General features: G+C 47.1%; 1 protein-coding gene and 2 long non-coding RNA genes across 5 annotated transcripts in view; 2 read left to right on the top strand and 1 right to left on the bottom strand.

The window, feature by feature from the left end:
* The first annotated feature begins 1,950 nt into the window (after positions 1 to 1,950).
* Positions 1,951 to 27,767, top strand: part of LOC117724828 (uncharacterized) — a 36,999-nt gene continuing 11,182 nt past the window's right edge. The window contains exon 1 of one of the 2 annotated variants that reach the window (XR_013105356.1): positions 1,951 to 2,025. This is a non-coding gene — a long non-coding RNA (uncharacterized LOC117724828). The remainder of the gene's footprint in view (positions 2,026 to 27,767) is intronic. The other variant, XR_013105357.1, reaches the window with a different exon arrangement.
* On the bottom strand, positions 9,519 to 17,923 carry LOC117724824 (H-2 class I histocompatibility antigen, alpha chain-like). Its single transcript, XM_034524756.2, has 7 exons — positions 17,736 to 17,923; positions 13,634 to 13,930; positions 11,862 to 12,134; positions 11,342 to 11,617; positions 11,098 to 11,214; positions 10,886 to 10,918; positions 9,519 to 10,540 (listed from the first exon to the last, which is right to left on the bottom strand). The coding sequence occupies exons 1-7, from the start codon at positions 17,785 to 17,787 to the stop codon at positions 10,536 to 10,538; spliced, it is 1,053 nt and encodes a 350-aa protein (XP_034380647.1). The 5' UTR covers positions 17,788 to 17,923; the 3' UTR covers positions 9,519 to 10,535.
* On the top strand, positions 11,952 to 27,758 carry LOC143435234 (uncharacterized). 2 transcript variants are annotated; one of them, XR_013105361.1, is made up of 5 exons: positions 11,992 to 12,037; positions 22,161 to 22,281; positions 25,739 to 25,789; positions 27,234 to 27,324; positions 27,420 to 27,758. It is a non-coding gene; the product is annotated as an uncharacterized LOC143435234 (long non-coding RNA). The 2 variants fall into 2 exon arrangements; XR_013105362.1 differs by lacking the exon at positions 22,161 to 22,281 and having other exon boundaries at positions 11,952 to 12,037; positions 27,420 to 27,757.

The raw sequence follows: 27,767 nt of genomic DNA, 5'->3' as shown, positions 1-27,767 counted from the left end.
GCTCCACCATGAGACCCTGTTAGAAAAAAAAAAATTAAGCCTGCGACTAAAGGGCAGAGAAATAATTGGCTGTAGACCACTGTGGGTGCAGCTTGGATACTTATTTGGAAGGGGAGAGTGACCAGAGGGTTTTGTAGCCATCCTAGGAGGAAACTGAACCAGAACCAGTGGGAAAAAGGCAGCTGTGATAGATCCACAGGCTGTTGGCTTGCTTTGCTTGAGCTCTGTCTCTGTCTCTCTCTCTGTCTCTCTGTCTCTCTGTCTCTCTCTCTGTCTCTGTCTCTGTCTCTCTGTCTCTCTCTCTCTCTCTGTCTCTCTCTCTCTCTCTCTTTCTGTGTGTGTGTGTGTTTGGTGGTGGCAGAGTAAAGACTGTATAGCATGCTTTTGATTCGGTGTATTTATCATGGGTAATTTCTGGAGACAGTATATGCAAGTGCATCTTGGGAAAGAGGTACTGGCTGCAGATACTGGGCACCATCAGCATAGAGGTGGATGGAGAGGAATAGGTCATCTTCGGAGTAATGCAAGCCAAGAACCTGGCTAGGAAGAGAGTGGAGAATTTACAGGTGTCTTAGTTCCTGTCTGGGGAGAGGAGCCAGCCAGCTAGAGAAAACCAGGGATGCAAACGGGAGGGAGAAAGCCCAGAGGAAGACATTGAAGGTGATTGGGTTGGGGAGAGGGCAGCGGGTCAGGGTGGGGTTGACCATTGTGGTGCAGTGGACTCACGGAAGATGTGAGCTCGAAGGCCCATATCGTAGAAGACTGGATTATAATGTAGTGGACGGAGGTGCAGGCAGTGGAATAAGGATGTAATTTTCAAGCAATTTGGCTATGGGGTGGAGAGAAGGCTCAGCAATTTAGGAGCACTTGCTTCTCTTCCAGGGTTCCCAGCACCCACATCCAGCAGCTCACAGCCGCCTGTAATTGGTGGTGACGTTCAGATAGCTGTGCGGCTACAGCTCAGCTATATGTTGAAATATTTATGTATCCTTAGGTAGTATTTAGTAAATGAAACAGCAGGAAAAACATTTCTGAACTGAACTCTCCACCACTTGGAGCTCAAGATCCTCACAGCCCTGGGTAAAGGCAGTGCCACCTGCTGGTGGAGCTGCGTCATGGCTGCTCAGAGGAAACCCTGACGTCGCGTTCCTCAGAGCAGGGCTGTGGTGCACGCACGCCTTTAACCCCAACTTTTCAGGCTCAGAGAAGAGGATTGCTGTGAACTGCTAGGCTCTCCTGGGCTAAATAACAAGACCTTATCTCATAAAACAAAAATTAGCTTCGAGGCCAGGCAGTGGTGGCGCATTCCTTTAATCCCAGCACTTGGGAGGCAGAGGCAGGCGGATTTCTGAGTTCAAGGCCAGCCTGGTCTACAGAGTGAGTTCCAGGACAGCCAGAGCTACACAGAGAAACCCTGTCTCAAAAAAAAAAAAAAAAAAAAAAAAAAAAAAAAAAAAAAAAAAAAGAAAGAAAAAGAAAGAAAGAGAAAAAGAAAAAAGAAAAAAAATTACCTTCGAGCTATTGCGTTGCTGTTGTTTTAAAACCGTTTAGCTCCATTCATCTACTCGTAGCAGATTTCAATGACTTTTAATTAAACGTTAAAACTGAACAGAGGTTGAGAAAAAAAATCCCTTTTTAAAAAAAAACATTTTTTAAATTTATTTTTTAATTTTTTGAGACAGGAGTTCTCTGCGTAGCCGTTGCTGTCTTGGCACTCTATATACCAGGCTGGCCTCGAACTCAGATACCAACCTGCCTCTGCCTCCCGAGTGTTGGAATTAAAGGCGTGTGCCACTACAGCCAGCTCGAATTAATTTCTAATATCATCTGACAGTCCATCCTTTGAGTGAAAAGGTCTTTCATAGGTTCAAGTATTTGAACGGTCGGTCCCCTGCGTCCAGCCGTTTTGAGGAACCTTTAAGAAGGTGGAGCCTTAGCAGAAGCCCCACCCAGTGTTTAGCCTCGGCGTTTGTCGTCGCGGCGGTTCCGGTGTAGCGGATCGGGTTCGCCATGACACCTCAAACGGTAAGTCCATGAAAACCTTTTAAAATCGATTCTTGTCAGAAATTTCGGTTATCAAATCTAGAAAAGATTACAATCGTCAAAGCCTTTCCAATTGGAAGCGCCTCCTGTAGTATTTTTGATTTTTATTTTCTCGGCTCAATGAAGGTTACTTAGTGGATTTATTCATTCATTTCAGGACAGGGTCTCTCTGTGTGGCCCTGGCTGTCCTGGAGCTCGATCTGCTGACCAAGGCTGGCCTCGCACTCAGATCTGTCTGCCTAGGCCTACGGAGTGCTGGGATTAAAAGCGTGCATCACCATGTCCGGCCCTTATTAGATTTTAATTTTCCCAGCCTTACTTATTTAGGTATAAGTGACAAAACTGCACAAGTTTGAAATATATAACGTGGTGTTCTAAAATACATTGTTTGGGGCGGCGGAGATTGCTTAAGCAGTAAAGTGCTTGCTTTGTAGCACAGGACCAATGAGGTTGATCCACGGAAGTCGCGTAAAAAAATCTGAGTGTGGTGGCTTGTTGTGAAAACCCAGCTGGGAGGAAGAGACAGGCCGATCCCCGGGACTACTCGGTGAACCAGACTAGCCTAATTAGTGAGTTTCAGGACGGTGAGAAACCTTGTCTCAGAGAAAAAGCGGAGAGTATGTTAGGAAAGATACAGTTGTCCTCTGGTCTGCACTCATTACACCTTATAACGGACCGGTAGTAGGCAAGGTGTCGCACTCCTTTAATCCCTGCATTCAGGAGGTGGCTGGGTCTCTGTGAGGTTAGCCTGAATGAGCCCTTGAAGAGAAGAGATTAAGCCAGTTACTCAGAGAACTCTATACTTTTTTTGTTGTTGTTTTTTTTTTTTTTTTTTTAGAAAGGGTCTTGCTATGTAGTAAGGCCAGACTCTACTTCATGCCCTGCTACATAGCAAGACCCTTTCTAAAAAAAACAAACAGTAGCCGGGCGGTGGTGGTCCAGGCCTTTAATCCCAGCACTTGGGAGGCAGAGTCAGGCGGATTTCTGAGTTCGAGGCCAGCCTGGTCTACAGAGTGAGTTCCAGGACAGCCAGAGCTATACAGAGAAACCCTGTCTCGAAAAAGCCAAAAAAAACCCAAACAGTATTGTCATACATATAAAATAAAAATACAGCATTTTGATCCTGGGTGGTCCCAGGAAACATTGTTTAATGAAAGTTTAGGTTTGGGTTGCTAGCAGGTATCAGATCCCGATACATGTTGCACCATTTTGCACCACTAGGGGGTGCCAGCAGCCCTTCCTTGTCTGTGGTTTAGGCTGACAATTCTAGGCGGCTGCCTGGAAAGATCGAGATTCTAGGATCAGTGACGTTTGAAGAATGAGAGTTGAAGATTCTCCAAATGGTCACTAGAGGGCAGCGTCTGACAGGATATTGAGTGTCAGCGGGCAGGCCGGATGACACTGGCTCAGGGCAGGCAGGCTATGTTGTTATTTAGGTCCAGCCTGCCAAGAGTGAAAGATGAATCTGGCCAGAATTCCGACGAGGAGCAACTGTCTTTCACAGTTGTAGCTTGATTACTTTGGATTGTTTCTTTGAATTCATCTTCACAGGATTAATAAATATTTTGTCTCACTCCTATCTTAAATGGTTATTTCTGCCAGAATTATTCACTCACTCTCCGTGTAGCCCAAGGTGGCTTAGGATACATGGTTTTCTTGCCTCAGCCTCTTGGGAGCTAGGTTTATAGGAACTCACCACTACACCTGCCTGGCTTCTGGGTTTTGCCTCCATCCAGAATAAGGCCACAGTAAATACTCAAACCTGTTGCTTGGTTATCTTACCCGACTTTTGCTCTTCTCCATGCTAGTGGTAGACTTTGTCTACATATCTCTTGTTGGAAGTCATGCTCAGTGATGTCACTTTGCAGGAGTTGGGTTTTTTTGTTTGTTTGTTTGTTTGTTTATTATTTAGGATTTCTCTGTATAACCTTGGCTATCCTGGAACTCACTCTATAGACCACGCCTCTTTCCCCACACCCTCCCCAGCCTTCCAGCTCCCGGATCAAAGACGTGCCCCACTGCCCAACTCAAGTTTGCACTTTTTACATCACAGAGATTAGCAAATTTATAGCCAGAGAGATGGCTCAGTCTGGAAAAATGCCTTCTGTACCAGCATGAGGCTCTGATTTCAAGTCCCCTGCACCCCATGCTGTGAAAAACTGCTTGTTGGCAGCTGTAATCCCCTCCCTAGGGAGGCAGAGGTGTGATGTTGAAGGTGGGGTGGGGCTTTCAGGCCAGCCAGGCTTGCTGGGTTAGCCAGCTCCTGTGGTCTTGGGGTGAAGACTGGGTAAAACGGGAAAGGCTGCCAGGAGCACTCCCCACTTTCTGCTTCCCGATTGAGGGTGCAGTGTGACCAACCACATGCCTTCCCAGCCAAAGGGTGAGCCAAAAGTGTTTTTTTTTCCCTTTTCTTATTTTTTTGAGGTATTTTGTTTCAGTACTGAGAAAAGTAATGACTACAGTTAATACTTTGTGACATGTAATTTATTCACTTAAGGTCATCATTCAGTGTGATGGCTTGAATAAGAATGGCCCCATCGGCTCACACATTTGGATGCTTGGTCCCCAGTTGTCGGAGGTTGGGAAGGATTAGGGGGTGTGGCCTTGTTGGAGGAGGTGTGTTTCTAGGGTGGCTTTAAAGGTTTTGAAAGTCCTTGCCACGCTCTGTCTGTCTGTCTGTCTCCCCCTCTCCCTCTTCTTTTTCCCCTCTCCTCTTCTCCCTTCCCCTCCCCCTCTCCCTCTCTCTCTCAGCTACTTTTCCGGCACTATGCCTGTCTGCCTGCTGGCATGCTTCCTCTTAGGATGGTAATGACTAACCCTCTGAATCTGAAAGCAAGTACCCAGTAAGTGCTTTTTCTTTATAAGAGAGAAGGAGACAGAGGGAGAGGGACAGAGGGAGAGAGAGACTGGGAGAGACTTAGATTGTACAGGAATCAAAGTCTGTGCTCAGTTGGAGAGGCTGGCAGGTGCAGAGGCAGAGGCAGCATGAGCGAACACCAGGACACTGATTGGCAGTGAGTGGAAGGAGAAGCCCTGGACACTGTGAGAGAGATAGCTCTGTTTCCTGGTGTTTTTTTTTTTTTTTTTTTTTATCTCTTTTGATACTAATTAGATTCCCTAAGATGGTTACATTATTAAATTACCTTGTGCAAGGCCATCTCCTGTCTCCTGCGGTACCTTGACTGCTCTGTTTGCTTAAATGGGAATTAGGGAAACAGATTATTGCTGGGAAACTCGGGTTGGTAAGAAGGCTAAGTGGGTAAAGGCACAGGTCACCAAGCTTGATCATGTGAGTTCAAGCTCTCGGACCCACATTCTGGGTAAGAACCCACCCTACAATTTGTTATCTGGCCTTACACCTGTGTGCCAGATTCCTAAGAGATGTAACAAAGTTTTAAATTCTGATAAAAACATCTTTAGAGATATACGTGTATGTATATGTCAGTTGTACAAGCTAAAACAATGTTGAAGTTAACTTGACATTTTAGTACTTTAAATAATAAATATAACTTTTCACATTAACCACTTTAGTGACACTTCAGTGGCAGTAAATATATCCATGTTTGTGTGACCATCCCTACCATCTGTTTGCAGAACTTCTTCACCTTGTAAAACTGAAACTCTGTACCCATTAAACAGAAACTTCTCAGTTCTCCCTTCACCAACACCTGACAGCATCAGGTAGTCCTTTTGTGTGAGCCTCCCAAATTGCAAGTGTGTGCCACGGTACCCGCCCACTCCCTTTATTGTTAAGACTGAGTAATAAGAACCTTAAGGCCGCGGGGTGGTGGCACAGGCCTTTAATCCCAGCACTTGGGAGGCAGAGGCAGGCGGATTTCTGTGTTCGAGGCCAGCCTGGTCTACAGAGTGAGTTCCAGGACAGCCAGGGCTATGGGGAGAAACCTTGTCTTGAAAAACAAAAAAACAAAAAAACCCACCAGGCTGCTCCTCCAGAGTATCTAGGTTTTAATCCCAGCACTCACATGGTGTCTCACAGCTGCCTGTAACATTTCCAGGGCATCTAATGCCCCCTTCTGTCTTTTCCAGGCACCAGACACACCATGTGGTACACAGACATTCATGCAGGCAAAGTAGCCATACACATAAAATAGCAAAATAATAAAAATGTTTTTTTAAAAAGAAGATAAGAATTCAAAGACGTGTACTGGGGCTTGAGGGAAGGCTCAGTGGGTAAAGGGTGTGCTGGCAAACTCCATGACTTAAGTGTGATCCCACAGACTCCCACAAGCTGCCCTGTGACCCCCACATGTATACACAGACACAACACGTGCACATATAATAATTAAAGATTTTAATTAGTTTCTCCTTTATCCTGTAGCCTGTATGCATACCACGTAAGGAGCTGGCCTCCCCGTCATCCCTCCCTCTGCCAAGTCCACTTTGTCATTTCTTCCATCTGTGACCACTGCTAGGTTGGGGAATTCCACACTGTCGGGGGCGTGGTCAGAGCAGTTTGCTTTCCCAGCCAGCCTCTTTAAAGGTCTTTGTTGTTGTTGTTTTGTTTTCTTTCTTTGTTTCTTTGTTTCTTTGTTTCTTTCTTTCTTTCTTTCTTAAACAAAACATCTGTATTGATTCTCTGGGAATTTCACATCATACACCCTTATCAGACCCACTTCCCAGTCCTTCCATGTTCCTCACCCTTGTGACCCTCCCAAAGAGAAGTAAAAATAAAAATACAAAAAAAGGGTCCAATTTGTGTTATCTCTATGTGCAATGGAGCATGGTCAAACTCTCAGTAGCCTGCCCCTTAGAACCGAGTCCTCCCTCTCCCACACCCGCCAGAAGGAATCAGCTGGGGAGAGCCATACTTCAGTGTCCCCATCACAGTTTTTAAAAAAAAAAATATTTTATTCATATAAGTACAGTATCACTGTCTTCAGACACACCAGAAGAGGGCATCAGATCCCATTTCAGATGTGAGCCACCATGTGGTTGCTAGGAATTGAACTCAGGACCTCTGGAAGAGCAGTCAGTGCTCTCAACCACTGAGCCATCTCTCCAGCCCCACTCCATCCCCAATCACACTTTTAAGAGTTCACTTTGGCCTGGCGGTGGTGGCGCACGCCTTTAATCCCAGCACTTGGGAGGCAGAGACAGGCGGATTTCTGAGTTCAAGGCCAGCCTGGTCTACAGAGTGAGTTCCAGGACAGCCAAGGCTACACAGAGAAACCCTGTCTCAAAAAACCAAAAAAAAAAAAAAAAAACCAAAAAAAAAAAAAGAAAAGAGTTCACTTTGGTGGCTTTCTGTCTTGGCTGTTACTTTTTTGGAGAATGGGCATATGGGTTTTCACATAAGCCTTTCGTGCCCCTCCCCCTCAGCTATGCTTAGCATAGTTTCCTAATGTGTCAGTTCCTAACAAGCTGGCTGTGTGGGCCGCTGTGATACGCCTGATGCTCACCACAAAATTCTTTAGTCATCCCCCACCCACCCGCCCATGACTAAGAGATTGAAAGGTGGCAGCAGAGCCCCTGAAGCTGCTCACTTGGTGCTCGGCTCTTGCAGTGGGACCTCCCTCGCTTGTACCTCCTTGCCCGCTTGGATGAGCCGTTCCTTGTGTCCTGTAGTGGTCTGAATGAGAATGGCCTCTAAAGGCTCATATATTTGAAGACTTGAAGTTGGTAGAACTGTTTGGGAAGGATTAGGAGGTGCGGCCTTGTTGGAGGGGAGGTGTATCACTAGGGGCAGGCTTGGAGGTTTCAAAATCCCACCCACTCCATTTCCTGTTAGCTCTCTTGAAAGTCCTCAGCTACTGCTCAGGCACGAAGCCCGCCTGCCTGCATGATGGCTATGGACTCCTAACTCTCTGGAACCATGGGACCCAAATTAAAAGCTTCCTTTGATAAACTACCTTGTTTATCAAGGCTTGTGGCGATTTACCACAGAAACAGACTGGTAACTAAGCAGACCCTGAGGGTTGCTGCAAACACAGTAATATTAATGCCACATGCCTCTCTTAAGGAAATGTATGTGCTGTGTTGGAGAGATCCCTAAAGGACCCCTCATGGGGCTGGTCATTTTGGTGTGGGCCTGTAATCCTGAGGCAGGAGGATGATCAAGAGCTTAAGCCTAGTCTGGGCTGCATAATGAGTTTGAAGCTAGCCTAAGATGTGTGAGACAGTATTTCAGAAAACCAAGAAACAAACACAAAATAAACCAGTCCTCCCTTCCCCAAATCTAGAAGGGAACTCCTCATGTACAATCCAGTCATAGTGTTGCCACACGTTAGTATAGTAATACTGCCGGCCTCCCCTTCTCTGTAACACTCTGGCACCTCTACTCTGTGCTTTCCTCAACACGTCCCTCCTTGCAGCACAAATACTGAAAGATAAAATCCATCTCAGGGCTGGTGTTGGCTCAGCAGTTCAGAGCACTGGCTGCTCTTCCAGAGGTCCTGGGTTTGACCTATAGCACCCACATGGCAGCTCTCTGGACCGCTGGTCCCAAGGGGTCCAGTACCCTGTTTTGGCTGCCAGGGGCTGTTGAAGTCTGCACTGCCCCATGCTTGGGGGCCAAAATGTCCTGGCCCAAGCTGCTCCGGTCCATGGGTCAGGGTCTAGCAAGAGACTAAGTGGGGATAAAGGGGAAGAGACTCGAAGAATGGAGACAAGACTGAGGTTCTGATCAAGTCTCTTTATCGTCTCTCCCATTGAAGGGAAGTCTGGGGTATTTATACGCTTTTGCCACGTGCCTTGCAGGCATGGATATGACGTAAGCCTTACAGGTGTGTATAACGTGGATACCACGTGCACCTTGCAGCTGGGGGCACTAAACAGCAAAACAAGCTATGTGGGATAAACAAGACATTTATCAGAGTGTGCTCAGCTGTTGTAGGCTGTTGAAAAACAAGTCTCATGTCAGGGTGTATGGCTCAAGATGGCTGCAAAGCTGATAGCCGCTTTCTGCTAAAAGTCGGCTCCTGACAAGGGGCATTGTAGGCATATGGTATATACACACTAACACAGGCAAAGCATCTAAACACACAAAAAAATAATACTGGCTTCTTTTTTTTAAGATTTATTGTCTTATATATGTGAGTACACTGTGGCTGTCTTCAGACACACCAGAAGAGGGTATCAGATCCCATTACAGATGGTTGTGAGCCACCATGTGGTTGCCGGGAATTGAACTCAGGACCTCTGGAATAGCAGTCAGTGCTCTTAACCACTGAGCCACCCCTCCAGCCCCTAATACTGGGTTCTTGGAGAAAAAGTTTCATAGGCAGAGTTATGGTCCCCAAAGATGTCCATATTCTGATCTTTACAGACTGTGAGCATGCTTGTCTTAGTTAGGGCTGCTATTGCCGTGATGAGGCATTGTGACCAAGGCAACTTGACTTGGAAAGAGTTTAATTTCACTCACTCTTAACAATAACAGTTCATGCCGGGTAGTGGTGGCACACACCTTTAATCCCAGCACTTAGGAGGCAGAGACAGGCAGATTTTTGAGTTCGAGGCCAGCTTGGTCTACAGAAAGAGTCTCAGGACAGCCAGGGCTACATAGAGAAACCCTGTCTGGAAAAACCAAAACCAAACAAACAAACAAACAAACAAACAAAAAACCAAACCAAACCAAACCAACCAACCAACCAAAAAAAAACCCAACTCTTCATTATCAGCATGGAGGGCAGGAACTCAAGCAGGACAGGAACCTGGAGACAGCAGCTGATACAGAGACCATGGAGGAGTGCTGCCTACTGGCTTTTTCACCATAGATTGCTCAGCCAGCTTGCTTTCTTACAGAACTTAGGACCAGCCCGGGGTGGCCCCACCCACAATGGGCGGGACCTTCCCATCAATCAGTAATTAGTAAAAAGCCCTTCAGGCAGGCAGTCTGAAGGAGTGGAGGCCTTTTCTCCCTCCTGTTAGATGGATCCAGCCTGTGTCAAGCTGACATAAAATTACCCAGCACACTGGTACTTTCTATGGGAACTGGGACTTGCAGATGGGACGTAAAGAGAGTGAGGACATGGGGCAGCTGAGAAGAACCAGTGACATAGAAGTGCTAGTGTTACAGTAGAGGCAGGGAAGCCAGCATTTTCGAGAGAGAAGAGGTTCAGATTGGAGAGAACAAGCTCAGCTGTTAGCTTTGATGGAGGAGGACAGGGTCTCAAGCCGGGACTGGAAGCCACTAGCTCAGGGACTCACTGGAGATCAGTCCCGGGTGGACTTTTATGGTTACTCTCAGTGTGGAAGTGAGGAGCTGCAGCTCAGGGCAGCATGGAGCTGACAGGATGCAGATGTCCCCCAGTGTTTGGCTGAACCTGAAGGTTGGCTGTGGAAGGGAACACAGGCAGTGCAGGGACAGGGTCCTGGTGTGCATGGCAGGCTGGGCTCCACAGTTCTTCACATTGAGCCCATAAGATCACAGGGAACATCAGACAGTGTTGTCTAAAGAAACCTGAGGGCTCTGGACGTCACAGGAGAGACCTGAACACACTGTCTGTCACTCAGTCCACTCCAGGCAGCTGTCTTCAGGCTAGAAAATGAGAGTCATGAACCATCACTATGAAGACAACATCCCCAAAACCCACCACTCACAGGGGAATCTGGAAGTTCCTGAAACCCAATCATGTCCACATTGCCCCTCCCCAGTCAGATCCCAGAATATCATCTTTACAATCTGGGAGAGACATATCAGAGCTCTGGGAGCTGTCCCTGCCTAGGGTAAAACAAAACAAATGTATGTGTATGTATGTATTCATATCAAGGTACAACTCAGGCCCCCAGATTTCTCTGGAGGAGCTATTATGGATTCCCAGAGCTCCCATCATCCCCAGCTTCACTCCAATGGCCTCAGGACAACCCTGTGACCCACACTAACCTGGAGCTGGAGTATAGTTTCCTCCTGTTCCACCTGTGAGAAGAAAAGCTGTGAGAGTTCAAGGAAGATCTTGACACTAGGAAGTTTCCAGAACTGACAGTAGACCCAGCTGGAGACAGCAGCAATGCGGGGTGTGGCTGTGTTTCCCATTAAGGAGCAGAACACACTTCTAAAGGAGTCTGAGAGAAACCTCAGACCCTGCTTTTTCCTACCTGTGTTTCTCCTCCTCTTCATCACAAAAGCCACCATAGCTCCCATGATGGCCACAGCTCCAAGGACAACCAGAACAGCAATGATCACCATGTTAGAGTCAGTGGATGGAGGAGGCTCTGGGAAGGACAGATACAGGAAATAAAGGTGAGGGTCATGACCCCAGCTCTCAGCCCTGACCAGCTCAGGGTCTGCAGAAGGCTCCAGCTTTCCCTGACCCCAGCTCTGCATCCACACCCTCCTTACTCCATCTCAGGGTAAGGGGCTCAGGCAGCCCCTCATGTTGCACATGGCATGCGTAATTCTGCTCCTTCCCAAGAGGCACCACCACAGATGCCCACTTCTGGAAGGTTCCATCCCCTGAAGGCCTGGTTTCCACAAGCTCCATGTCCTGGGTCAGGTCCTCCCCATTCAACTGCCAGGTCAGGGTGATGTCAGCAGGGTAGAAGCCCATGGCCCAGCACCTCAGGGTGACATCACTTTCAGGTCTGAAGCGATAGGTCACTATTGTCTGCGGAGGGTCTGCAGTAGACAGACAGATAGATGCTGTAGAAGTAGGAGACACCCCCAGGTACCCTTGGGACACACTGAGACTACAGAGGTGGTAGGTGACCACTGACACCTGCTGTAGGAAGCTACCTCCAGCACACTGGACCCACCCAGGTAGCCTACACTCCTGGTGGCTACAGGAGCTCCCCAACTACAGAGTGAGCTCTCACCCTGCTGGGCACAGGGAGGAGGGCTGGGCTTGGAGGGGTGTCATTACCAGTTCGGGTAAAGTTCTCTCCTCCCATGGTTAAGTATTTCTGCAGCCATAGGATGCACTCCTTCTCCAAGTAGGTCTTCTCTCTCTCCAGGGAGTACTCATCGTTTTCCCACTTGCGCTTGGTGTAGCCAGCAATGAAGGTGGCTGCTATATACTGCATGGAGTCCAAGTCTAAGGTCAGGTAATCCCTGCCGTCGTAGCCATACTGCCAGTGCCCTGAGGTCTTGTTGTCCTGCATCTCACAGCCATATGTGAACTGGAGGGTGTGAGGGCCTAGAAGCCCCAGGGACAGGTACGTCAGGGACCACAGATGTATTTCCCAGGCCTCTCCAGCCTGGTCCCTGCTGCCCTAGCACTGCTTCCCAGATTCCTTGGGTTCTCCGTAGAGGATGGATGTTTACACTCTAGGTAACCCAGTCTGGCTTTCCACTGATACCTTTGAAGTGCTGTAAGCTCTGTCAGGGGCAAGGCCCAAGATGCTCCAGGTCATAGTAAAAGAGCATTGGATAGGAAGCTAGAACTCGGACTTTGCTGTGCCAGTTATTCATCCTCTGTGGCTCTGTTCACCTGTGCACAAGCCTAGAGCATGACCAGAGGACTCCGGGGCAAGCAGTCCCAGAGTCCAGGGGTAACCTCCCAGGAGCAGAGCATGGCACACAAGCACGATGGTAAAGGACAGACTATGCTCAATATTTCTCCTCGAGGTTCTAGAGAATGCAAGCACTGATTTGTCAGTGTAGTGGTGCACGGTTGTAATCCCGTAACTGGGGAGGTGCAGGCAGAAGGTCATGCTGAGCTACATAGTGAATTAGAGGCCAGCTTGGGCTGCTTGAATCCCTGTCTTGAAGCAAACAAACAAACAAACAAACAAAAAACCCCCAAACTGAACCAGACCAACCACTGACCACTAAGAGAACAGCCTTTATGCTGAAGAATTCTTTGTGTAACTGATTGTTTGGCCAGCTTAGAGCCTCCTCTGCTCCGTGGGTTTCAGGGCCAAGCTTTTTAGCCAATGCTTACTTCATCCAATGAGACTGTGTGTGTCTCTTCTTCCACACAGTGAGTTTCTGAAGGTGTGACCACATACGTGGCCAGTCGTGGCCAGTCCTGTGGAATCTCTGATCGTTTTAGGATCAGCAGGCTCACCTCTCAGCTCTCGATGGTTCCACACTGGCCTAAAGGCCCTTCACAGGCTTGTTTCAGTAGTGCTGAGCTCTGTCTCTCTCTGACTTTATGCTTTAGCTCAGACTGGCCTGGAATTCACTGTGTAGCCCAACCTGGCCTTGAACTTGAGGCAGCCATCCTGCCTCAGCCTTCCCAGTGCTGGATGGAATTACAGTGTGAATCACCAAGCCTGTCCTCTGTATTCCTCGTAGATGCATATCGGACCCATCCTCTGGTTTTAGTTAAAGTTTTGTCTCAGTTTTGAAACTTGCTGGCACTGGGTGTCTCCTCTGCTTGCTTCAGTCAGTGATGGCAAATGTTTGTGCATCTCATTGGGGTTTTAAAGAGGCGCTGGCCTCAGAGTCACAAGGGTCTGAGTGCCTTCCCATAGAAGTTGTAAACACTTTGAAGATAAATGGTTACTTGTGTTTTCTGGTTCGGACGCATGCTGTGTGTACATCTGTGACTCATGTGACAGGTGAATGCCAAACAGACCCTGAGCTCTGGGAGTAGATGTGACCAGCCTGTTCTCAAGGGACAGTCTGTCCGGGCACTGAGGGACTGGGTGAGGCAGGTAAGTGTTCCTGCCGCCATGGCCAGGCACATACCTGCTTGCTGGTGGGAGCCGTCTGCTCTCTGACTCCGGGCACCCGAGTAGTTGTAGTATTGCTGAATGTTTCTCAGGCTCAACTGGAAAATCTTCATCCGATTGGTGAAAACCTGGGTCTCGTGAGTAAAGTAATCTGGATTTTCCCTCAGCCAGTCAGCACAAGGCTCTGCCTTCATGTTCCTGCTGTCGTAGTGGATGAAGGGCTGGTTATCTACAAAGCCACTGGCAAAAAATGCAGGGACTCCTGGGCCCGGCTCAGTCATGGCTGAGTAAGAATAGTGCAGAGAGTGTGATCCTGAGGTAAGAATAGGGTTTAGTGTGAGCCACTGAGCGAGGGCCCAGCTCTAGCAGAGACAGGGCACACAAACATAAATGAGAACATTTCATGGCACCCCCACCAGCCAAGAGACTCGGGTTCCACACTGGGATACTTCAGAGCGTCAGCGTAAGGGGCTGGAGAGATGACTCGCGGTTAAGAGCACTGGCCACTCTTATAGAGGATCTGGGTTCAATTCCCAGCATCCACATTGCCTCTCCCAACCATCTGTACCTCCAGCCCCAGGGGATCCAATGCCTTCTGCCCCCTTGAACCCCACAAAGGCACTTTCTGTGTGAGGCGCACATGTGAAGCTGAAGTACCTTGTTCTCCCCTTATCAGAGTTTTGCCTTTGTTTTTAGTTAATTAAAGAAGCTAAGGAGACAGAGTAATGGGTTTCATCTTAGCACATTTGTGCATATGTGCATACGCTTGGGTACAGGGCCATTGTGTGTCCTAAGTGCTGGGGGGGGGTGGAACTCAGGACTCTACATGCTAGACAGCTACTCTCCCACTGACCCAAGCCTTTTTTTTCTTTTTATAAAGATTAATTTAGGGATCCAAGTTTAGTTCTCATACCCACATGGCTATTAACAACCCTCTGTAACTCTAGTCTCAGGGGATCCGATGTCCTCTTCTGGCTTGTGCAGGTACTTAATGTATGTGATGTGTACACACACACACACACACACACACACACACACACACACAGACCAGGAGAGGGTTTCTGATCCCCTGGAAGTAGAGTTATGGGTGGTTGTACTGGGAACTGAACTTCCACCCTTTGCAAGAGCAGTGTGCATTCTTTACTAGTGAAACACCGCCACAGCCTCCGCCATTAGACTCTGTTACCAGTGAAACACCTCCACAGCCTCTGCCATTAGACTCTGTTACCAGTGAAGTACCTCAGCAGCCTCTGCCATTAGACTCTGTACCATGTGCTTCCCTGAACCACCCACTGCTCTGTCCCATACTCCTAGCCCTTCTCCAGTTGCTTACATTTCTTTCCTAGTTAAACCCGGCTCTGCTGCTTCTGTTTTATCACATGATCCGTATTACCTGCTTCCTTTAAGATCTGTTCCATGTTTCCATCTTTTGCAATCCTCCCATATATTTAAAAGTACATATACACATGTGTGTATAATTTTATGTTTGTTTTTCAATGTTTGTTTTTGAGAAGGGCTCATGTAGCTGAGGCCGGCCTTGAACTTCTATCTTACTGCCTCCACCTCCCAAATTCTGGGATTACAGGTGTGTACCATCATACTCAGCACGAAAATAATAATGATAATGATAATAATAATTTTAAATCGGAGTTCCAATGATGAGAAATATGATATTTGTCTTTCTGAGGCTTGCTTCTTAGTGTACTGATTTCAGTTGTATCCATCTCTCACAATGTCATAATTTCATTTTGCTTAAAAATGGCATGGAATTTCACTTTATAGTGAAGTAAGATTTCATTGTATTGTATCAAATTCTAGTGTGTATTTGAACTGCATTTTGTTGTTGTTGTTTGGTTTTTCAAGGCAAGGTTTCTGTGTAGCCTTGGCTGTCCTGGAACTCACTCTGTAGAACAGGCTAGCCTTGACTCACAGAGATCTGCCTGCCTTCCAAGTCCTAGGTACCATCTCCTGGCTTGGCTTTTTCTTTATCTAGTCTTCTGTGGATACACACCCAAGCAGGATTTCCAGGTTGTTGTGGGTGTTTCCTGTGGGTGTTTCCTGTTCTGAGATATCATACCCAGCTCCATTTATACTTTATAAGAAAGCTGGTAGGAAGTCCAGGCTTCTCCCCTTTATCATTCTATAACCCAAAGCCTCAGAAGTCTCCTAGGGGCTCCTAAGAGGCACTGGTAGGGTCTGGGAACCACAGCCAGAAACCCCTCTATCCCAATCTGTCTCTATATAAAGTTTATTTCATTGTGGTCGGAGGGATTGACCCCGACACATGACAGGCACTCTGCCTGCTGAGCTTGTGTTGAGCTCTAGTTTCTGTTTTGTTTTTAAGATTTATTTATTTGAGTACACTGTCATATCAAAAGAGGGCATCAGATCCCATTACAGATGGTTGTCAGCCACCATGTGGTTGCTGGGAATTGAACTCAGGACCTCTGGAAGAGCAGTCAGTGCTCTTAACCACTGAGCCATCTCTCCAGTTTCTCTCTCCTTGTTTTTTTTTTTTTTTTTTTTTTTTTTTTTTTTTTTTTTTTTTTTTTTTTTTTTTTTAAGGCATCCTTTCCTTCCCAGGACCTGTGACCTTCACATCTCCACCTACCTGTCACCTTGATGCTTCCTATGCATCCTAGGCCTTCTGCCTAGGATGGTCTTTCTTATGCACCTTCACAAGGGGACCCACAAGTCCGTAAACACATCTGCTATCTGATAAGGCCCCCCAGCACAAGACAGGAGTTAGAGACCTAGAGAACCACAGGACAACTTCTCATGAAGTTGTGCAAACTGGCCAGAGGTGCACTGTAAAACCCTGTGAAGACCAAGTTGCAGGTGCAATCTCTTCTTCCTTGAGGACCTTAATCTGTCTCTCTGTTCAACTGGTAAGGCCCTTCCTTCCACATGACAGAGGAATTTCTGCTGTGCCAGAAATTCCCTGATTTAATGTAAATCCTATCCAAAAACAGCCTCGCAGAAACGTCAACAATAATGTTCAGCCAAATATCTGAATACTGTGTTCTAGTCAAATTGATACACAAAATCAACCATTATAGTGAGCTAGCATAAATACATAATTATACATGATATTTTCACGAGTATTTGCATGCAATAAATATGAGGATCGTGAATTTGAGGGTCACGTAAATAGAATCCTATCTCAAGAATAATTATTAATGATAATGATGATGATAATGACTGTAAAGAGATCATCTTGTGTATTGTATGAATGCCTTACCTGTCAATTTCAAAGCTTATGGCTTAAGCAGGAAATAAGAGGTGGGACATGGGGAGGAGAAAGAATTCTGGGAGAGAAAGAGTCAGGGAGAGGAGCCTGAAAAAAAAGGTGAGGAGACAGACACACGGACACATGGTACCTGAGCACAGGTAACCAGCCAGGTGGCAAGATGCAGCTTAAAATTTTAGTTATAATCTAGTCAGAGTAGAGTCTAACTATATGGCCAAGGTATTTGTAAATATGATTTGAGTCTGAGTCTTATTTCTGGGAGCCTGGGCTGGCAGGAAGAACCCGGACTTAACTTTAACAAATGATGGTGCCAGGGAGACAGACTGCTCAGCCAGTAAAGGCACCTGCTGACACCATATGGTGGAAGGAGACCTGATCCAAATTAGGTTGTCCTGACCTCCACATCTGAGCTGTAGTATGGGTTGCAGGCTATGTACGTGAGCACACACAAACATGCATATGAGTTACTGTACACTACAATGTGTATACTTTGTAAGTAAACATGCAGTTCACAGAAGTAGGGAGGTTGTTGGGGAGACTGCTAAGAGCACTCACTGCTCTTCAGAAGTCCGTGGTGTACTTCTGAGCACCATCTGGAGGGGGCCTCATGCCCTCTTCTGACCTCTGGCATGTATACACATATACAAGCAAATACTCAAACCCACATTAGAATGTAAGGAAAGGGTGGTTTGGTGGTGCATGCCTTTAATCCCAACTTCTGTGAGTTCAAGGCCACCCTGGTCTACACAGTGAGTTCTAAGACAGCCAGAGCTAAGTGACACCTAGTCTTCTGCAAAATGGCCCAAGGTTCCCTATTGGAGGTTTTTCTGCCTTAAATTTACCCAGCCCACTTCCCAATACTACTTACGGGCTCCGCTGTCCTGGGGGAGGCTCAGGACCCAGAAGATAAGAGCCCACATGGATGGTGTCAGGATTAAGTTTTAAGTCTTCTCTGTCCTGACAAACTAGGTTTTAAAGAAATGAAACTGCTTACAGGAACCAGAAACTGAAAGCAGTGTGGGTAGAGTGTGTCATCAACAGATAAGGGCTAAGGGCGGATCCAGTGAGAGCTTTAGGGATACTTCTCTTCCAGGGTTCCTGCAGAGCTCCCCCTAGGATGATATGAGGGCCTTCTTTTCTGGATATAGATCGCTGGCTCACAGGCTTGTGACTCCTAGTGGCCCCTGCAGGGCTTGTGCCCTCTGTGTGACCAGCAGCTCCAGCTTGTTTACTTTTGAACCCTCACACTTTCCTGTAGCCCGCCAGCCACGCCCCTGCCACACCCCTGCCACACCCCCACCACACCCCCGCCCCTTCTCAGGCAGGAAGTGGTGGTGATCAAAGCTACAGCAGTACTTGTCTCCTTCCTTCTCCTACCTGCGTTCATTTCAGCGGATTCACCTAGAGCATCAAGGGCTCCCGGACAAGGCATCCGCTGTGCTAGCTTAGTGTGCCGTTGCTTTCTTTTTCCTTCTCACTAGGTACTTTGTGTTTTAAAAAGATTTTATTTTATATTCTTTTAGAAAAAAATTATTTTATTTTTAATTTGTGAGTGTGTGCGTGTGTGTGTGTGTGTCTTAGTCTTAATTAGGGTTTCCATTTCTGTGAAGAGACACCATGACCAAGGCAACTCTTAAAAAGGACAACATTTAACTGGGGGTGGGGGGACAGGCTAGCTTACAGGTTCATGGGTTCAGTCTATTATCATCAAGGCAGGAAGCATGGCAGCGTGCAGGCAGGCATGATGCTAGAGGAGCTGAGAGTTCTACATCTTGTTCCAAAGGGAACCAGAAGACTGTCTTCCAGGCAGTCAGGGAAGGGTCTCAAAGCCCACACACACATTCCTCCAACAAGGCCACACCCACTGCAACAAGGCCACACCTCCTAATAGTGCCACTCCCCGGGCCAAGCATATTCAAACTACCACAGTGTGTGTGTGAATGTGTGCCACATTTGGGTGGGCAGCCAAGGATGCGGCATTGGATACGGTGGAGTTGGAGCCAGAGATGATTGTCAGCCGCCTTATATGGATGCTGGAAATTGAGTCTGGTTCTCTGCAGGAAAAGCAATATGTGCCCTGTGCAAACATGAGGATCTGAGTTCAAATCTCAAGCACCCATGTAAACAGCCATGTTAGGCCACACCAGTGACTGGAGTGCTGGGGAGGTGGAGAGGGGAATCACTGGGGCTTGCCGGTTGCCAGCCTAGCCTTTGGCCTGCAGGGCGGTCACTGCTCTCATGCTGTAAGCTGTACCATATAAAACCAGGAAGGGTGAAGATGGAAGGAGGGGGTAAAAAAGAACCAAATAGAATGATAAGTATGCTTGAGACACCACAGCTATTCAGTTACTTTGTGTGCTAAGTAAAGAAAAAATAATTAAAAAGCTTAATTAGGGGCTGGAGAGATGGCTTAACACTTACCTGCTCTTGCAGAGGACCCAGGTTAGGATCCCAGCATGTATATCAGGAGGCTCCCAACCATATGTGACTCCAGATTCACTGGATCCTTCAATCTCAGCTAGCTTCTACAGGCACCTGAGTTCATGGTGCACATAAACTCACACAGGTGCAAGTGCGTGGGCATGCACGCACACACACAGACTAAAGTTTGTTTTAAATTTTAAGTACAAACTCCTTCCTGCCCTCCAGACAGCATGTCTTCTCTTTCATCCTCTTTTCAGGGTAAAATGTCTTTGCTGTTTGTTTCCTCTGATAATCTGTGAATCTTTGCCTTGCAGTCAGTTAGAGGAGCAGTTACTAGTGTGTGGTGGTCCTCCAATTAGCCACAGCTGGTCAAAGACCAGGCTCTGTATGACACCCATGCCAGGAAATCCTGATTCCAACAGGCTTGTCACTGCTTGTCTCTGTAGCTTTCTTACATGGTTCTCAAGCACTGAGACCTGCAGGACTAGGGACTGTCCTAACTAATCCAGTACTCAGGAAGCTGAAGCAAGAGGTTTGTCCTGAGTTCTAGGCCAGTGTGGGCTACATAGTGAGTTCCAGAGTGGGCTACATAGTGAGTTCCAGAGCAGGGCAGGATACAGATGAGACCTTGTCTCAGTAAAAGGGGCAGTGGGATTGGAGATATGGTGCAGCAGTTTGGAGCATGCACTGCTCTTGCAGAGGACTAGAGTTTGGTTCCCAGCACCCTCATCCAGCCACTCATAACCACCTGGAACTCCTGCTCCCAATGCACCCATCTGAACTCCTCAGTCACCCCCAGGTCCAGATACATACACAGACACATATGCAAACACATGCTTAAAAATAATAAAAATAAGCTAGGCAGTGGTGGTGCAGCACTCGAGAGGGAGAGGCAGGCTCTTGAGTTCGAGGCCAGTCTGGTCTACAGAGTGAGTTCCTGGACAGCCAGCACTACACAGAGAGACCCTGTCTTGCAAAACCAAAATAAACATCTCTAAAAATAATAAAATACAATTACAAGATAAAGGAAAAATGGTCAAAGGATCTGAACATTCTGTAAAATTAGACAAGCGTATGAAGAATAATAGGACCCACACCACAGTGAGCAGCTCAGTCAGAATGCTAACTAGCAACAGCAATAACGGGAAAACCCACGGGAGGATGTAGGGAAGTGAGAATGTAAATGACTGTAGCCATCACGGGGAAGCAGCATGGATGTTCCCCAAACCAGATATAACTACTGCCCGGCTCAGTTCCCGTTAAGGGACAGGGCGGGTCCCAAGAGGCGGCTCAGCAAGTCAAGTGCCTGCCATGCAAGCATGGAGACCTGAGTCCACATCCCCACCTGCAAGGTGAGCGCATAGGTAGACAAAGGGGGTACTGCGCTGGAGCTTGCCGGAGCTTGCTGGAGTGTGCTGGCTAGCCAGAGTCTCTGAATTGAGGAGCTCCAGGTTCAAAGAAAGACACTGTCTCAGAAAATGAGGTATAGAGTCATTTAAAAAGACAGACCATGTCATGCCCACGTGCACGTAATCCATTCCCCATGCACATACATAAAAAGTAGCATTCTGCCATGGAAAGGAATGTTTCAATTCCTGACAAACTGGATGGAACTGCAGGACTTTATATTAAGTGAATAAACTCAGGTTGGAAAGGGGTCGACTTTATCGTCAGACTGTTGGGAGCCGACTTTAGTAGAAAGCGGCTAGATCAACTTTGCAGCCATCTGGAACCATATACCCTGACAAGAGATTTGGTTTTCAATAGCCTACAACAGCTGAAGCACACTCTGATATCCCACATATTTTGTGTTGCTGTTTACTGGCCCCAGCTGCAAGGTGCACGTGGTAGTCACGCCTGTAAGACATGCGGTTCACGTGCTGTCCACGTGCTGTCCACGCCATACATGCTTATAAGGCGCACGTGCTATTTAAGCCTGCAAGGCATTGTGGTGCACGTGCTGTCCACGCTATAGATGCTGTAAGGATTACATCATATCAACACCTGCAAGGCACGTGATATCCACGTGCCTACAAGGCACGTGGCAAAAGCATATAAATACCTCAAAATTCCCTTCAATAAACGAGACTTGATACGAGACTTGATCAGAATCTCTGTCTTGTCTCCATTCTTCGCGTCACCTGCCCCAAGAGCCCCACTCTCTCTCTTGACCAGAGCATCTAGCGACAAAAGTGTTGAGGAAAAGCGTTGAGGCAGAATGCGGGTTTCAACAGTCAGACTACTTCCTGCTTGAGCTCACTACTTCCTGCTGACTAGGGGCATTGAGTTCCTTGGGGTGAGTTTGGTCTTCGCAGTCAGGATATCTATTTCTTCATGTTTTTTCTTTGTGAACAACTGCTTAACAAACGGAGACCAACAGCCACCAACAACCCAACCTGCCCTCCGAAGAGTCCCCAGAATTCTGAGTGTCACACAATTGCAGGAACTGTCTGCAGTTGGCAGTCAGACCCCTGCTAGAGCAAGAGGCATGGTCAGTTGTCTCAAAGCAGCCCCATGTCCCCACACCTGGGATTAAAAATGAAAGCACATTCTTATAATAGTTCTGTGTTTTTAAGGAAACCAAAATTCTCACTACGTAAGCATGTCAGCCTACATGTAATTCTAAACTCCAGAGGTGGACACGAGATTCCCCAGAGCAAGCTGGCCAGCTGTATCAGTGGGCTTTGGGTTTGACTGAGGGCCTTGTCTTGAGTAGCCATCACTGTCGTTCCTGTAGCTTGGGTTGGGTTTTGGTCTCTCTCACCCTGCTGCAGAGCAAGAGCAACTGTTTAAGTTTTTATTTTATTTTATTTTTTTGATTTTGTTACTGTTGTGTTGGTAATGGGGTTGTGTGACATGTGTGTTATAGCATGTATGGAGAGGTCTGAGGACACTTCCGTCTTTACATGGTGGAGTTCCAGGTCTTCAAAGGAGAGTTTGAAGAGGCCTCTTGGCTGTGGGCCCTTCCTGCTTTCCTTGGCAGAGAGGAGGTAGGTAGGGGCTGTCTTAGCCTCCATCCAGTCCCACCAGGCCCTTTGGAGTGCCAGGGGAGTCAGCGGCTGCAGCCTTCAGCCTGGCAGGTCACTGTCGGGCTTCAAAGCCAACCCTTTACCCACAGAACCACGGCACAAGCTTCTTCTGCTAGTGTGTTTACAGCTCTCAGGCTGTGTGGGTAGACACCAGTTTGGGACCCTGTGGAACATGAAATTTTGCTGTTGGACACTGCTGCGTCTAACTGGTGTTACAGAAGAATACTGAATGATTGAGCAGGAGCTAAGGGGTTGAGGATGTTGTTAAACCCTTTAAACCTGTGATTGGTGGTGCTTCCCACTCCTTTAAAGGGGCTGAGGATGAGCTGGGGGGGGGTTAGATGTCTAAAACTTGTCGGGGAGGGGGCCCTGAGATGGTTCTTTCCGTGGGGAAGAACTCTCACCACCACACCTGATGACCTCAGCCTCACACTGATCCCCAGAACCCCACGTGGAAGGAGAGAACCAGCTCCCTAACATTGCCCTCTGACCTCTGCACACATTTATGCTATGCATGCACCTACACAGACATACACACAAAACAAACGCTTTAAAAAGACCCAAACCATGCTGCTCCCATCCCCACCCCCACCGTACCCCACCCCTGAAATAAACCTTGAGCTGGCAAAACTCAGTGGGAAAAGGAAATTACTACCACGGCTAATGGTCTGATTAGATACAGGCAGTGAGCTTCCTGTCAGCTTGTTCAGAAAAGAAACCTAAGGCCTGGGAATTGGAAAATGAAACTTGAGGAGGCTGAGGGCGGGGTGCCTGGGGGCTAGGAGTCCTCCTCAGCCCAACTCTCTTACTTAACTGCGCCCTGTCTCAATACCTCATTTAACCGTCTTCCTGCATTCTGGGAGTCAAGCTGTGGATGACCGCTGGCTGCAAGGTCCCAGAGGCGGGACTTAGAGCTCCGCATGTTACTCCCTTGAACCTTTGCCTAAAACTCTAGTGAGCGTGGGAGGCAGGGCCAGCACCTGCAGGGTAAAGCATTAGTTTGACACATTCTTTCATTTTCCTCCTGTGCAGTCTTCAGTCCTCCCAGGCTAATGAGCGCCTAAACCCAAGCTCTCCCCCTCCTTTGCCATATGTGTGTCAATCAAGAATTCTCTTGATGTTGATTTTGGAGGGGGAACAGGACAGACAAGTTCTCCACACAAGTCCACTGGGGGAGGAAAGCAGGAGGAGGAAGACACCATGCTCTTCAGTAAACGAAGGGACAAAGGAGTCATTGTTTCTTTCACCCAGATCCAACTTGCACTTCAGCTTTCCAACCAGGTTTCTACAGAAACCCCACTGCTCTTCCTTTGCCATTCGGCCGCGACTTAGGGGTGACTACATGGAACTGCAGGCTCTCCAAAACTTTATGTATAATAGTTTCCCAGTGAGCTCCCAAAGCCAGGGCTGTCTCTGGCCATATTAGAAGGGAATGGAGGAAATAAAATGATTACTGTGCAATAATATTAAGAGGTTGGTGTGAGGGGCTGGAGCGCTGACTCGGTGGTTTAAGAACACTGGCTGCTTTTCTAGAGGACCTGAGTTCTATTCTCAGCACCTGCATGGAGGCTCACAACTATCTGTAGCTCCATTTCCAGGGGATATAAAGACCTCTTCTGGTCTCTGAGAGCATCATGCATGTAAGGGATGCACAGACATACATGTAAACAAAGTATACACACATATAAAATTTAAAGACTTTTTAAGAGGTGAATCTGAGAGAATGCGTGACTATCACCATTTTGGGACAGGAGCTGCCATGGTGACTGAGCAGAGACCCCAGCTTGTGGCCAAGCAAGGACATAAGCAGAACTGTATATAAAATTGAGGGGGCTGTTGACATTTTCCTGTTGGAAAATATAACTCTGAGATAACTATATCTCAGGGAGATACCTATAGACAGCTGCCCTCCTAGAGTCCACTAGCTACCAACCCTCCCCTGCTGCTGCCATTGACAGGTACCTAAGACTCCTTAGTGCACATAAAAGGAAACCATAAACCAGGGGTAGTGGGACTTGGGGGATGCAGCCACCGAAGGTCATATGCAGTGACTCACACACTGTCACTCGTTACTCAGGTTGACCTTTTCTGAGTCATTTTCTGAGTGGGTACTGTTCAAACTTGGAATTAGAATGCGGTATGCTGTGTGAGATAAGAATACCCTGTCAGTTTAGTTTCTGTTTTTTTATAAAGTGTCCTGATAGGAAGAAGCCTGAGGGAGGGAGGACTTTATTCAGTTTATGATTCCAGGTTACAGGTGTCAGGAAGCCAAGGAAGCAGGAGTTTAGGAAAGCCAGCCATGCCACAGAGTCAGAGGCAGAGAGAGGAGTGTGTACATCTAGGCTTGCTTGCTTGCTCAGCTGTCTTTCCACTCAGAATGGAGACTGCTGAGGGAATAGTGAGACAATCTCCCACTGACATGTCCACCGTCCAGTCCAGTGTGGACAGTTCCGCATTGAGATTCTTCCCATGTAGTTCTAGGTCGTGTCTCTTTGAGAGAGTTATCACGGCACTTGAAGTTCTGAGTGGACTGGAGAGCTTGTGTTCCCCAGACGTAGCATGTTTGGGAAGGTGGCAGGGAAGTGGAGTGTCCCCATCAGCAGTGGGATCTGCTGAGTGCAAACTGTTGCCTAAAGGGGGAAACTAACAGGAAGGGACTTTGTGAACAGCAGTGTCCGCTCCATCATCAGATAAAGCATAAGAATGAAAGAAAACAGAAGACAAAGATGCTAGCTTGCATATTCTACAGCTGGTAGGGTAGAAAAACCCCACACCACAGAGGTCAAGTCCACACAGGGCTAGAGAGCTTATCCTGGGATCCAAAACCATGGACACCTTGGGAAGACACATACAGATAGTGGGAGTCAGGGATACAAAGAGTAGATGTTTTAAAAGTTTGACCCTTAAAGAAGAAAAATATCTATAATCCAGCATGAACAACAGCCCCATACAAGGAAATTTGGTAGCCCCAGAGTATCCCCTTCTGATCTATTAAAATTATGGGGAAATTTTTATTCAGGCTTATGGGCAACCCTGGTGGCGTGGCTGCAGGATGTGAGAGTGACGTGAGTGCTGTGGGGGAGGTCACCCCACGCATCCCTTCACTTGTGGTGAACTCTAAATGCCAGTTTGACACAACCCAGAACTTCGGGGGAACAGAATCTCAACTGATTGACCAGCGGGCATGTCTCTGGGGAATTTTCTTGATTGATGGTGCTGTCTTAGGCAGCACCATGCCCCTAGGCAGGAGGTCCCAGACTGTAAGAAAGGTAGCAGGAGAGCCACGCCCACCAGCCAGCAAGCAACATCTTTCATGGTCCCTGCCAAACTTCTCTGGGTGTGAAGTGAGTTCCTTTGTCATATGTGTGGAATAACAAGCAGGCAGTGTGGACTCATTCATTTCTTTTGACTGTCTCAGGCTCTCACACCGTGGCTTCCCTCCGTGATGGACGAACTGTAACCTGGAATTGTAAGCCAAATAGACTTCTTTCCCGCCCCTACTTTGTCTTTGGGCTGAAGTGTGTTTTATCTCAGCAATAGAAAAGGAAACTAGAATACATTGCTATGGTGATTTGCAGCAGCATGAGGGAAAATCCATCTTATGAGACGTCTTAGATAGTGGGTCTTGAATCTGCATAGCTAACGTGGTGGGCCATAGACAAGGCAAGGTCTTAGAGTGCTCAGGAATCAAAGAGTAATTCGGAATCAAAAACAAAAGTGTGGCGGTTAAGCTGTCCCCATCAGTGCACACTCTGGCTTTCCCACATGACTCCGATGCAGCCTTGGTGACCCCACACTACACACCAAGGAACAATGCCCCGGGTTCCTCAGCTCAGACTTGAAACCACCACACTTTAGGAGTTGTAGTGTTTTACTGTACACGAAGTTTTGTACTCTCATGGAGATATGGTCTAATTGCAGAAAATACAGTACTGTCCTCAGTGTGTAAGCATGCCGGATTACATTATGTTAGGGTGATTTTAAAGGAAGGATAACTCAGCAATTCAGAGCACCTACTGCTCTTGGAGAGGATGTGGGTTCAGCTCCATCACTTACATGCTGGGTCACAACTGTCTGTAACTCCAGGTCCTGGGATCTGATGCTTCTTCTGGCCTCCAGTGGCACCAAACACACACGGTACACAGATAGACATGCAAACAAGCACTCCCACAAAATAAAAATAAAAATCTTTTGAAACTTGGTATTTGAGTTGCTGACTTAAGTCTGACAAAAACAAACTGCTCCAGCTGGGGATTTAGTTGATTAGAACACATGAAGTCCTGAGTTCTGTAGTTAGCACTGCATAAAGCATGCATATGGCACATCCTTAGCTACCAAGCAAACATGAGGCCAGCCTGGGGTACATAAGAGACTCTGTTTCAAAAAAAATAGACACCAAAACAAAAACAACAAACAAAAAAATAAAGACAAAAAGTTGTTACGTGAATTTGGGCTTGGGATTAGGGCCTGTTTTTTGAATGGCCTTAGATATACTTCTGTCATTTTGTCCCATGCATTTATATAAAGTGTCATTCTCAGTACTGATGACTATAAAATGAAATTATCAATAACTATGAAAAACATCAAAGATGCTCCTCTAGGATCAAATACTTGGCCAATATTTAATCATCCCCGCACCCCTCCCATGTCTGTTTTTAGAGAGTTTCTCATGTAGCTCAGTAGCCTAGGCTGGCCTTGAACCCACTTTGTAAATAAGGATGACTTTGAACTCCTGATCCTATGCCTCTACTTCTCAAGTGCTGGGATTACAGGCATGCAACACCACCTCTGACTACGTTAAAATTTCTTTAAAATGAGCATTCCATATAGAAATTTGCTTTAATTTAATAACTTGTAAAATATATGTATATCAAATAATACCTTTTGTTTGTTTGTTTGGTTTGTTTTTCAAGACAGTTTCTCCGTGTTGCCTTGGCTGTCCTAGAACTGACACTGGAGACCAGGCTGTCCTCGAACTCTGACCCACAAGTGCTCAGGTTAAAGGTGTGTGCCACCACCACAGCACAAATAATTTGTTTTAAAATAAATTGTTTTATTATCCGTGTTTGATTTGTATATCTGTTTTATATTCCCCAAAGCCCAAGGCCATGTGAAGATATCTTGGCAGAAAAGAAGTCATAAGTAGAAAGTTTTAGAAGCCTTGCTTTGATGGATTGGTTTATATTCCAGATCCATGATGCTTTCCTGTCCCATGGGAAACTGCAGATGAAGGCGAGTCTCTGCTGGGAGTCGGGGTGAGGGAGGCAGCACTTTATGTACAGTCCCACAGTCCAGACTGGACTGTGCTTACCTGGGAGATGCTGATCCAACAAGGGCCAGAAGAACTGGCATAGCACCAGGCATGGTGGCTCACTCATTTAATCCCCAGCACTCGGGAGGCTGAGGCAGGCAGATCTCTCTGAGTTTGAGGCCAGCCTGGTCTACAC

This window comes from Arvicanthis niloticus, chromosome 20, assembly GCF_011762505.2.
Source record: "Arvicanthis niloticus isolate mArvNil1 chromosome 20, mArvNil1.pat.X, whole genome shotgun sequence".
In the NCBI taxonomy this organism is placed as follows: Eukaryota; Metazoa; Chordata; class Mammalia; order Rodentia; family Muridae; genus Arvicanthis; species Arvicanthis niloticus.
Note: the sequence above shows the minus strand (reverse complement) of the source record. Positions and strands in the feature narration are given on the sequence as shown.

Bases quoted from the DNA above. Each gene is read 5' to 3' on its own strand.
- LOC117724824 (XM_034524756.2), bottom strand. From the start codon at position 17,787: ATGTGGGCTCTTATCTTCTGGGTCCTGAGCCTCCCCCAGGACAGCGGA. The intron at 12,135-13,633 runs GTATGTGCCTGG...TGGGGCTTCTAG, and splicing joins CGGCTCCCACCAGCAAGCAG to GCCCTCACACCCTCCAGTTC. The intron at 11,215-11,341 runs GTAAGGAGGGTG...TGTCCTTCCCAG, and splicing joins GCCCCTTACCCTGAGATGGA to AGCCTCCTCCATCCACTGAC.